The sequence below is a fragment of the Garra rufa genome, chromosome 2 (genome assembly GCF_049309525.1).
Source record: "Garra rufa chromosome 2, GarRuf1.0, whole genome shotgun sequence".
In the NCBI taxonomy this organism is placed as follows: domain Eukaryota; kingdom Metazoa; phylum Chordata; class Actinopteri; order Cypriniformes; family Cyprinidae; genus Garra; species Garra rufa.
This window is the reverse complement of record NC_133362.1, coordinates 7,139,292-7,152,502: the sequence shown is the minus strand read 5'-3', so window position 1 is coordinate 7,152,502 and position 13,211 is coordinate 7,139,292. Positions and strand designations below refer to the sequence as shown.

The following is a 13,211-nucleotide window of genomic DNA, read 5'->3' as shown; positions in this document are numbered from 1 at the left end:
TATATAATCACAGAAATTTTGGCCAAATTGCACAATGCTACTAATAAGAACAGCAAACCTGGAGCTTTAAATTTTTTTTAATAAATATTAAATAATAATAATAAAATGTAATTAAATAAACAAATTCAGTTTATATCGCAATCACAATTTGTTTTATATAAATTAGATTTCACATAATTCTTTTTTTTCTTGTTTTAATTAATTATTATTATTAATTTTATAGTCATATTGCTATATAATCACAGAATTTTCAGCCAAATTGCACAATGCTACTAATAAGAACAACAAACCTGGAGTTTTAAAAAAGTAATAAATATTACAAAAGTTTAAATAAATCAATAAATTCACAGTTTAAATCGTAATCACAATTTTTATCAGATAAATTAGATTTCACATGATTTTCTCATTTATTTCTTATTTTAATTATTATTATTATTATTATTCATTTTATAGTCATATTGCTACGTAATCACAGCATTTTTGGCCAAATTGCACAACGCTCATAATAAGAACAGCAAACCTGGAGCTTTAAAAAAATTCAATAAATATTAAATAATAATAATAATAATAAAATTAAAATAAATAAATAAATTCACAGTTTAAATTACAATCACAATTTTTATTAGAGAAATAAGATTTTGCATGATTTTTTTCTTTTATTTCTTATTTTAATTATTATTATTATTAACATTATAGTCATATTGCTATGTAATCACATAATTTTTGGCCAAATTGCACAATGCTCATAATAAGAACAGCAAACCTGGAGCTTTAAAAAATAAATAAATATTAAATAACTATAATAAAATTTAAATAAATAAATAAATTCACAGATTAAATTGCAATCACAATTTTTTATCACAGAAATTAGATTTTGCATGATTTTTTTCTTTTATTTCTTATTTTAATTATTATTATTAATTTTATAGTTATATTGCTATATAATCACAGAATTTTCAGCCAAATTGCACAATGCTACCAATAAAAACAGGAAACCTGGAGCTTTAAAAAAATTAAATAAATATTAAATAATAATTATAAAATTAAAATATATAAATAAATTCACAGTTTAAATCACAATCACAATGTTTATCGGAAAAATTCGATTTAGCATGATTTATGGTTAGATTTTGTTTTTTGATATTTAGATTTTGCATACGTTTTTCCACAAATCATGCAGCTCTAAAATTACAGTATGTATCTTGCTAGTTTATAAAGAACATGGTGAAGTGATTTGTAAATTATTCAAACTCTCTAAGACCATGTCAAGTAATCAAAATACAACAATGCTGCTGTGTAACACACAATAATACCTAGTATGAACAGGTCAGAGAAACGACTTTCAGCACAAACAAGTGTGATGAGAACAGACAGATGTATAACTGATGCCAGGGAAAACCATGACAATAAAGTTTAGCTGAATAAACAAGTGCATGAGTGGCAGGAACTCACTTGTGTGTCAATGATATGGAACATATCTGCTCCGTTACCAGCCAGGCGGTTGGGTATCCTGATGTCCACCGTGGAGCCTGGAAGTCTGCTGGGCCCATTGTTTATCACCTACACAAACAACACACGGGAAATGGATCATTGCTGGGATTTAGGCTGAACACAACAACTATACTAAAGCAAACAGTACATTTCATATACATTTAAGATTCTGGATTGGTCAAATATGACGTTTTGAAGATAATAAATGGATTTGGCAACATTTCACTACCTTGGAATTATAAGGTTCTATCTTCAAACAACAAAATATACAATAGTATTATAAATTTACATTAGACATTATGTGTCCTGCTGTTGTGTTTTATTGTGTTTTTAAGAGTGTGAAACTTTGTTGTTGTTTGAAAGGCTACTTGTGTGATGATGATGTTTTTATGGCATATTTATATGTGTTTGTTGGATTAACTGTATGTTACTTCTTCCTGCCCAGGGACTACAGATGAAATTTAGCTTGTAGCTAATTCTGGTATGGCTGAGGGCCATGCACTGTCCCTGTTAAATAAACAAATAAATAAATAAATAAATAAATGAGTTTCTAAAATGGTGGTTTACCAAAATTAATCGTTAAAAGCTTTTCACAATACTTTGGTATGCTCATTATAATGAATCAAAATAATTAATTGCATTTTAATATTTTTTTAGAATAAAATAATGTCTTATATATAACTTAAACTAAGCATTTTGTCATGTCCCTGAGGCACTTCACTAAGTTTGTACTTACAATTATTAACAAAATGTGCATAGTGTCTGTAATTTTTGGCAATAATGTAAGCATTTATTTGTGTTACTTTCTTGTGAAGAATATTTTTCTAAAAAAAGGGCAGGATATTTGATAAAAAACAGACTTTAAAGTTATGTCCCACAGTCTGAACTCAACCTCGTCATACTAACCATTCTACACCCATAATAATTCAGACTCTGCTCATAAATGACATCATTTACCAGAAATGGCATCATTCGGGTCTCCTTAATAGTGGTGCAGAAAATGGTTAGTAGTATTATACTTTTTATTCATATTTTTGTGACATATTATAGTCAGGGAGGGACTGTCAAGCTTAACAACTCAACCCATCACATAAAATTAAGATGGAAAATTAATCTTTTTGTACATTTTATTTTAATCCATAAGTATATAGAATGTACTTGTTTTATTGCTGCCATATACGGTCTACTTTACTAACTACATGAGGAGCAATGGCCATTTTGAGTGAAAAAAAAAAAACTCAACCCAGTCACATTCACAAATATATGTATTTCTCATTGTTATGGGGTTGAGTTACTTACTTCATTTTTTAATAATTTTAATAAAAAAATATAAAATAGTGGTTTCAGCAAATATCAAAATCATGACAACTGTCAATGAGATTTTTTGGTGTAATAAAACTTCACTACATCAGAAATTGCACCCACATTTGCAACAGAAAGACAAGAATTGAGCATGCAGATATGTTGATCCAGAATTAAGGGGACAATATGAGAGAGAAACAAAACCAAAAATTAAAATGGAAGGCAATCTATCGTTTAAAATGTGTTAAAGACTTCAATCCTGTCATACCTTGTCACATTAATATTTTTGGAAAAATATAGGTAAGACAATTAAGAATGATAGCATTTCTTGCTGATTACTCAATGTACTCACCACCTTGTCATCCAAGATGTTTATGTCTTTCTTTCTTCAATTCAGTTCTTCATTTTTTTTTCAAAATTGCCCTCCATATAGTGGACTTCTATGGTGCTCACGAGTTTGAACTTCCAAAATGCAGTTTAAATGCTGCTTCAAAGGGCTCTAAACTATCCCAGCCGAGGAAGAAGGGTCTTATCTAGCGAAACGATCAGTTATTTTCTAAAAAAAATTGACAATTTAGTGTATTCCGGTTCAGTACAGTTAGGGTATGTTGAAAAACTCCCATCTCATTTTCTCCTCCAACTTCAAAATCGTCCTACATCTCTGCATAAGTATCAACCCAGTGTTTACAAAGTGAACTTGTAGAGAAGATCAAACGCTTTACAAAAAAAAAAAAAAAAGTAAATGAAAGAAGAAAATGAGATGGGAGTTTTTCAACATACCCTAACTGTCTTGACCTGAAATACTGAGTTGACGCAGATCTAGACAAGATGAGCATTTGAGGTTAAAAAGTATATAAATTGTCAATTTAGAAAATAACCGTTTTGCTAGATGAGACCCTTCTTCCTCGGGTGGGATCGTTTAGAGCCCTTTTGAAGCAGCATTTAAACTGCATTTTTAACCTTCAATCCGTTGAGCACCACAGAAGTCCACTATATGGAGAAAAATCCTGAAATGTTTTTCTTAAAAAACATAATTTCGACTCAAGAAAGACAGACATAAACATCTTGGATTACAAGGGGGTGAGTCAATTATCCCTACATTTTTGTTCCAGAAGTGAACTTCTCCTTTTAGTTAAGTACAGAGACCATAGACACAAAATTTGTGTATTTATAGCTTCAGTCCTGTAAAAATGTGAAAAAAAGAGAGATAAATGTTACAGTACATTTGGCATCATTGAATTGTTATCAGGGACACATGAGCAGTACGTAGATGTTTGTTTTATAACAAGTTCTATGTAAAATCCTTTTTAAACCAATCCCATTTTGTCCGTTAAATAAAGTAAAAATAATAAAAGGTTGGTAATGTCTGAGGTGGGAAAATATGATTTTCTGGAGGTTTGAGATGTGCTTTATGATGTTGGGTATTTAGAAAATGAAGCATATGTAGTTGAAAAAATGTATATTCCAAGTTGAAATGTTACCGAATCCCAGGAATGACCCATATATATATATATATATATATATATATATATATATACAGTCATGTGAAAAAGTTAGGACACCCTATTGAATTTCATAGTTTTCCGTATCAGGAAATCTGGTCCTTGGCTGGTCTTAAAATTTAGAAAACAAAACCTCAGATGAACAACAACACATGACAAATTGCACCGTGTCATTATTTATTTAAGAAAAATAAAGCCAAAATGGAAAAGCCATGTGTGACAAAATTAGGACACCCTTACTGTTAACATTTGAATAAAGAGGGTAAATAACAGTCAAGCACTGCTAATCAAATACCTTTGATTAACTGATCATCAGCAAGTTTGAATGCCTCTATAAAAGCATAAGCTTTGGCAGTTTGCTGGTCTGGACTACACCTCAGACTCTACAGGCCTCAGTTAACAGGTTAAATGATAAAGTTCATGACAATACCATTAGAAAAATATGGGACAAAAATGGCATGTTTAGAAGCCTTGGCAAAAGAAAGCTTCTATCTAAAAAAAAAAAAAAACATGGCAGCACAGTTTAGGTCTGCAAAGTTGCATCTGAACAAAACAGGTCTTCTAGAATAATGTCCTTCGAACAGACGAGACCGAAGTGGAGATGTTTGGCCATAATGCACAGCACCAAGTTTTGTGAAAACCTAAAGAGCATATCAGCACAAACACCTCATACCAAAAGACAAGCATGCTGGAGGAGGGCTGATAATTTTGGGCTTGTTTTGTAGCTACAGTCATTGAGTCAGCCATGAACTCCTCTATATATCAAAGAATTCTCGAGTCAAATATGAGGGCATCTGTCTGACAGTTAAAGTTGGGTCAAAATTGGGTCATGCAACAGGACAATGATCCCAAGCACACCAGCAAATCTACAACAGAATGGCTGAAAATCAAGGTGTTGCAAAAGCCCAGTCAAAGTCCAGTGCTCATCCTGACTCAAATGCTGTGGTGAGAGCTGTGCATAAGCAAATGCCCACAAACCTTAATAAACTGGAGCAACGTTGAAAAGAAGAGTGGTCCAAAATTCCTCCAGAACAATGTGAGAAACTGATAAAGTCATGCAGAAAATGAACGCTTCAAGTTATTGCTGCTAAAAGTGGATCTACAGGCAATTGACTCATAGGGTGTCCTAACTTTGTCACACATGGCCTTTTCCTCTTGGCTGTATTTTTCTTAAATAAATAAATGACACGGTGCAATTTGTCATGTGTTGTTGTTCATCTGAGGTTTTGTTTTCTAAATTTTAAGACTAGCCAAGGACCAGATTTTTTTTATGATGTCCTGATACGGAAAACCATGAATTTCAATAGGGTGTCCTAACTTTTTCACATGACTGTATATATGTGTGTATTTTTTTTTTTTTCAATATTTATTTTATTTTATTTTCGAGATGACATACCATCGGAGTATATAAGACACTGCTGTTTCAGGACACTGATCATCCTGTCAGTGTTTATTTTGTGATAATAACCGGCTGACTGTACATTATCTCTTACTTATCATTCAGATTCTGCAATAAAATGTACTGAAATCTTCACATTTGAACTGCATATGCACATATTTCAGTATAGGATACCTGAAAGGTGAAGTTGAGCGGCTGAAAGCTGCACTCCATGTCATCCAGCTGAACAAAGCGTGATCGGTCCACTGAGTTTCCATACACAAAAGATGTAGGCGTGACCACGCTATAGAAACGTACAAACAGTTACTACGGTAATCCTTACTGTGCTATATTGTTATGTCTCTCACTTAACATGATTCATCTTTAATGTATAATTTACTGTACATGTGCTGCTGTCAGAATGACTTCATTTTAGTTAAACATTGCAGCTTTTATAGCTCAGACTCCATGCAAGTACAGTGTTGCATAGATTTGTCTAAACACAATCTTTATATTCATATACTGATTACAGAAGCCTTCTAATACATACGAAGCTAACTCGTTAAATGACATAAAACAGACTTTGATCTGATTTTGCGTCTAACCACTGGAGATCATGTTTATATATTAAAGTGTAGTCTCTGGCGCGCTCATCTAAAACATTACAGGGAGGAGGTTCTCATTATCAGCCTCTACATCTTGCTCTTGAACATGTTGTGTATATAAGCCTCATTCATCTGTGAAACAAGTGAGCCTGTAACTCTGAAATAATCCAGTGCTGCAAAGAAACGGGTGCCAAAAAAGAAAAGTGCACATAAGCGCTGTATACTAAGCGGACCGCAAATATCTCTGGTGTTATCAGACGTCTGGAAGTGTAATAGGCTGCAAAGCTGTTATAGGAATAGTCCACCAAAAAACTTTTACATAATGCATTTACACTCTTAAAAATGTTCTTCACAGAGATGCCATAGAAAAACCATTTTTGGTTCCACAAAGAGCCATTCAATCAAAAGTTCTTTGAAGAAGCATCTCTTTCTTACTTCTTAATAATCTGAAGAACCTTCTTTCTCCAAAAAAGAACCTTCTTAAAGGTTCTTTAGATGTTAAAGGTTCTTTATGAAACCATTTAAACAAAAAATCTTCTTCTATGGCATCGTGAAGCACCCTTATTTTCAAGAGTGTACCCTCGTGTTAAAAACCTGTATGAATTGAGTTTTCTATGAAACGCCAAAGGAGTGTTATGCATTCAAAGAAAGCTTCAGAAGACTTGGAATACGTTGCACAAGTCATACAGACTACATTTAAGGAATTTTTTGTTATTTGAAAGCATTCAGTTCACAGGTTTTGAACAACATGATGATGAATAAATAATATAAGCATATTTAATTTAAAATTTCCCTTTGAGCTGTCTCATAAAGTGTAAATCTTACCCTGTGATTGTTGTGTCCACCTCATGTACCAGCGGTATGGACAACTCCAGTGTGTTATCATGAAGTGTGTTATCATGCTCTGGATTGGCACTACGAAAAAATAAATATTAATAAATATGAATAAACAACAACGACAACTGTATTTGAATATATTAAGAATATTAAAAGAATTATGCTTCTTAAATTCTATATATAAAGATATATCATATAAATCATTCAGAAAGCATGCATTAGATTGATCAAAAGTGACAGTTAAAACATTTATAATGCTATAAATGATTTCTATTTCAATTTAACGCTGTTATTTGAACTTTCTATTTAACAAAGAATGCTGAAAAAAAACAACGCGTCATAGTTTCCACAAAAATATGATGATAAATGTTTCTGGAGCAGCATAGCAGCATATTAGAATGATTTCTGAAGGATCATGTGACTCTGAAGACTTGATTAATGATGCTGAAAATTCAGCTTTGCATTTTAATATATATTCAAATAAAATACAGTTATTTGAAATTGTAATAATATTTCAAAAGTTTACTGCTTTTACTGTATTTTTGATCAAATAAATGCAGTCTTGACAAGCAGAAAAGACATCTTTCAAAAACATTTAAAATTATACTGACCCCAATCTTCTGAATGGTAAAATTGATATTAACATGTCATGTTTTTAGCATGGTTGTATGTACAGTATAATTGATTAAGTTTTTACTGTAAGCTGGCCAAATGTACATTACGAAAGCTGTATTTGCCCCATAGAGAGCTACGAGATCTCAGAGCAAAGAACACATCTGGCCAGCATTAGATTAATATCATGACTTAATATAAAGTCAAACCCCTTAATTTAGCTCAAAACAGCCAAATAGGGAGAAGTCCAAATGTCTAATCTATCTAGCTGTTTCAAACATTATGACATTCACTAATGTGGACTGATGATGTGAACCATGTGTATCTTAACAATGTGTACCATGTGTATCTTTTAAAAGAAGGGAAAGTTCATTAAATCGAGCTCACCTTTTAGCGTGAACCAAAAACAGCAGCGTCTCGTTTTCACCAGACAGATGGCTCGTGTCGAAAAGCACCGATAGATGGTACTGAATAAAAGGAAAGGTTAAAACTACAAGGTTAAACGGAATAGTGCTATAATTAACAAGATCACCAAGTAAAAGCCATTAGACTGACATACTACCTTGGTTTGCGCCCTCATGAAAGGAAATCCAACGCTGCACTTGAGGAAATCCAGCTCTACCAGCATACAGGAAATGCCCTTCTCTTCCTAAAACACCAAATGACAGTGAGAATAACCAGTCAAAAGCTGTGCTAATTTGTCGAAACCCCAAGAGAAAGTCATCAACCACAGTGCTTTCCTTAAAAAAAAAACATGCAATCATACAGAAGGCACGCAAATGGTTTAAACTCCAGCAAGCTGGATTTAATATGCATTACAATTATGTTTAGATCTTCAATTTGGAGTCAGACAGATCCTGTTTAACTTTTCTCTTGCGATTTTGAGAAGTGCACACACCTGTTGACTGTTCGGTGAGATTTTAATTAAGTTTGAAATTTGTTGCAGCGTCTGTAATCAGTCGAAATGCAATTGTGCAAGTGTGCACACTAAAGCATTGCAACATTGACATTTAACTGAATTGAATCAACACTGAGCTAAATAACAGCTGCTTTATGTGAAATTGAACTTGTTTTGATGACTGCTGAACTTTGCAACATCAACACTTGCTATTGAACTAAATTGAGCAGAATAATGACTATTTTCTTTAGTAGAGTTGCTTTATACTTGAAAAACTTCATGAATGTTACAGCATGACGCTTCTTCGAAACAAACTGTATTGCACGAAGTGCTATATAAATAAATGTGACCTGGCTAACCCATAAATAACTATTCTCACATGCATTGTACACTAGAAGAACAGTACCAGGGACAATCGCCAGTGAGAGTTGAGAGCTTTCTCTAAACACAGCAGAGCAGCACCGGCTGGTTTGTGTAAACAGTTAAGATTCGACCCCGTGAGGAGTGAGCATTCCTCAAGCGAGAGTTCACCAAGCTGTCCTTTTACAGAACAGAGAGCGTAAAAAACAGCTGTGTCGCTGCTAAACCCCGACGGCCTCACACTGCTGGAACAATGCAGAGGATGAGCGCTTAACTCTGGGATCTGGAGTTCCACGTGAGGTCCTGCACGTGTTCCCCATTCTTGAGTTTATATTCGAGCTATTCTTAGCGATGTTGCAGCAATAACAAGAACTGCTGCCGGAGAAAATACATCAATAAATAGTCAAACGCAGCTGAGGGGGTGCAGGAAAGCCTGGGACTATTTGTGAAACTCATTTTTCATGCACTTGGCGGCTCTCTGGGGAAGAGTTTGAGGCTTTGGCCTCACGTTCTGCACTCGTTTGGAGCGTTTATGCGAACACCATGGTTTCCTCAGATTTGAGTATTGCTAACGTAGGGTACCTCGAGTGGCGGCACTGCAGACTAAATGTGGCCCGTTAATCATTTCAGAGTTCAAGAGCGCTCTGTGGTCGACAATTTGCGGTCTGCGGTGCATATCCGCAACGGATCATGCATTTTAAAAAATTTTTGGCCATAGTTCAGCTACCCTATTTCCCCAACACATGATATTAGGCACATGTCTGATAATATCAAATATGCACAACTGCACATTTAAAAATATTTTAATTTAGCAAGGATGCATTAACTTGATCAAAAATGACAGTAAAGACATTTATAATGTTATAAAATGTTTCTGTTTTAAATAAAATGTTTCCTGATTTTAACAGAAATATGAAGCAGCACAACTGGCATTTCAAAAAATCAGCATATTAGAATGATTTCTAAAAAATCATGTGACACTGGAGACTGGAGTAATGATGCAGAAAATTCAACTTTGCTTCACTGAAATAAATTACATTTTAATATATATTCAAAAAGACAGTTATTTTAAATTGTAATAATATTGCACAATTTTACAGTTTTTACTGTGTTTTTATTTTGTTACTGTGAGCAGAAAGGTCTTCAGCTGCATTTTTCACATCAGACTTAATATGCTTTATTATTATTTAGATTTGACAATGTTGAGGTCAAAAGTTTACATACACCTTGCAGAATCTGCAACATGTTAATTATTTTACCAAAAAAAGGAGAGATCATACAAAATGCATGTTATTTATTTAGTACTGACCTGAATAAGATACAGTATTTCACATAAAAGATGTTTATATATAGTTCACGAGAGAAAATAATAGCTGAATTTATAAAAATGACCCCGTTCAAAAGTTTACATACACTTGATTCTTAATACTGTGTTGTTACCTGAGTGATCCACAGCTGTGTTTTTTTATTTAGTTATTTATGAGTCCCTTGTTTGTCCTGAACAGTTAAACTGATGCTTCAGAAGGAAACATGAAGCTTTAAGCTTCTGAAGGGCACTACCAAACGCAAATAAATATGATATTTAGGCAAAATAAGGAAAATGTACGCATCTTCATTCTGTTAAAAGTTTTCACCTCCACTCTTAATGCATTGTGCTTCCTTCTGAAGCATCAGTGAGTGAATCTCAGAATCATACAGTCATTGTTGGAAAGAGTTCACATACACAAAAAAGCTGAAAAACCAAAGAATTTGTGGGACCTGAAGGATTTTTCTAAAGAACAGCAGGCACAAACAAGGGACTCATGAACAACTATCACTAAATAATCATAAAAAAAAACAGCTGTGGATCATTCAGGTAACAACACAGTATTAGGAATCAAGTGTATGTAAACATCTTTTATGTGAAATATCTTATTCAGGTCAGTGAACATGCATTTTGTATGATCCCTCTTAGTTTGGTAAAATAATGAACATTTTGCAGATTCTGCTAGGTGTAAGTAAACTTTTGACCCCAACTCTAATACTGCCCTTAAAAGTGGTGCAAGATCCGTCACATACTATATTTGGCAAGAATCATTCAACATTATTTATGCAGTCGTCTCCTTCTTGCTCAGCACTTTTTCCGCCGTCTGGCCCCAGTGAGGAGACGTACCCTTTGTCTTTATCAAATAGACATAAATAAGCAACACTCTGTCACAATGTCCTCTAAAGCACTAGCAGGAAAACCCAAGGACAATTCCAGTTCAAGAATGTCCTCTATTTCCTAAACTGCAAAACAAACGGTGCTCCCACTGACGAGGGCAGGCAGCGGGAAAGTGCATGTGTTTTCATAAAATCAGTAATATTGTGAAATAATATTACAATTTCAAATAACTTTTTCCAATGTGAATATATATTTAAATGTCATTTATATTTGAGATGCAAAGCTGAATTTTCAGCATCATTACTCCAGTTTTCAGTGTCACGTGATTCTTCAGAAATCATTTTAATATCTCAAGAAACACTGAACAAATAAACAACATTAAACAAATAAATGCCGCATTTTTAATGTTTTGCCACTACTGTTTTGCTAATTGTATTCTGTGCCGTTCATGAAGGAAATATGTGTTTTCATTAAGTCAATACTCTCTCCTCTGTGTGTATTAAACTGAAACATAAACAAATCTCAAGTGATGTATGTATTGGCTGTGCAACTGTAAAATAAACTCTTATATTTCATCTCCAGCTCAGCTTGTTTCTCTCTCAGCCTTCGCGTTTAGTGCTTCAGTAACGCTAAAGTTAATCTAATCATTTGCTCACCAATTTATAGGTCTTCGGTTCACCTGCCGCAATCTAATTGAAGGACAACGCGCCATTTATCTAATTACACTGAGTGTTTCTCTTTGCCAGAGCGGACCCGGGGCCACCTAAGTGTTGCGATAGGGCTTCTGAAACCAATTCTGCAGATGGTTTGGGTTGCAAGACAAACACAGAAACAACAGGACCTACTATTAAACAAGAGGCGAGCGCGAGTTCACACTCAGCATGACGGAGAGCTGAAGAGCTCTGAGGGAGACGCGTGTAGACGGGTCACATCAACACAGACGGATTCTCACAGCGTTGGGTAATTAGAGGCGTCCTGCTGCGCGTACAGTACTAGAATAGCAAACAAAGTTTGGCCCCTGTGTCTTCTCACAATACACTTCCACCTTGACGCCCTATTCAACCGTCATGAGGAATTACTCATGCAAAATTAGCCAATGAAATTCAAGACGGTAAAACAACGTTAAGAGCTCCGCCTATATCAAAACACAAGGATATATAGAGTGAAATCTGAGGTCTTGAAAAACAGACTCAGATTGAATTCTTTCAAAAGGATTTCGGAATGGATAAACAAATGATGGGCAAAATATTAATGCATTATGGCCAGACCAAAAGTAAATGATTTTGAATAATTTCTGTGAAATATAAAAAGAGATGTTCTGCAGAGCAGTGTTGGGGAAAGTTACTTTTAAAAGCAATGCATTACAATATTGAGTTACTCCCTAAAAATTAACTAATTACTTTTTATAGAAAGTAATGCATTACGTTTGCGTTACTTTTTTAATCTGAGTTGGTTGTTTGTTTTTAATATAGAAAGTTATATTTTTGGCAAATGTAAAATAGACCACAGATGAAGAAAGTTTAACACTCTTCAGTAAAAAGAAAAAAAGAAAAACAATTCTTAGTTTTATTTTGAGTAATTTTGCTTATTAGTATGGTTAAATTGGATCATTAAAGGTCAAAAACAAAGACACTGGTTAATAAAATAGGATTAAATAGATAAACGATATTTGTATTACTTAACATATTTAATTTTTGCAGGTTTGCATCATATTTTGAGTTGCATTTCACAGTTTTTATTCATTTTGAGGAATACTGAATCAGTTTTTTTGAGAGTGAGATGAATTAATGCATGTTCACATTTATTATACTATATTCTATAATTATTTGGAAAAGTAACTCAGATATTTTCTTATAAATTAAAAAGCAATTTGTTACTTTACTGGTTACTTAAAAACAGTTATATGCTTTGTTTTTGAAATGCACTTAAATATAAGTATGCATTTTAATTTTCTAATAATAAATAAAATAATAGATAAAAATACAACATTTTCAAAAATAATTTTGTCAAAAAAGAAAATGCTTGAGGATGAGTAAATTATATTGAAAATCATGCTTGAGGGAAAGTCAATGAAAGTAAATAA

The 13,211-nt window shown here is 33.4% G+C and overlaps 1 protein-coding gene across 1 annotated transcript in view; it reads right to left on the bottom strand.

The window, feature by feature from the left end:
* Nucleotides 1–13,211, bottom strand: part of LOC141325158 (integrin alpha-9-like) — an 82,343-nt gene that overhangs the window by 21,496 nt on the left and 47,636 nt on the right. Inside the window, exons 8-12 of the mRNA XM_073833656.1 lie at nt 8,290–8,376; nt 8,115–8,194; nt 7,104–7,193; nt 5,869–5,977; nt 1,453–1,560 (exon numbers count right to left, since the gene is read on the bottom strand). Of these exons, the coding sequence (XP_073689757.1) occupies nt 1,453–1,560; nt 5,869–5,977; nt 7,104–7,193; nt 8,115–8,194; nt 8,290–8,376 (474 nt within the window). The remainder of the gene's footprint in view (nt 1–1,452; nt 1,561–5,868; nt 5,978–7,103; nt 7,194–8,114; nt 8,195–8,289; nt 8,377–13,211) is intronic.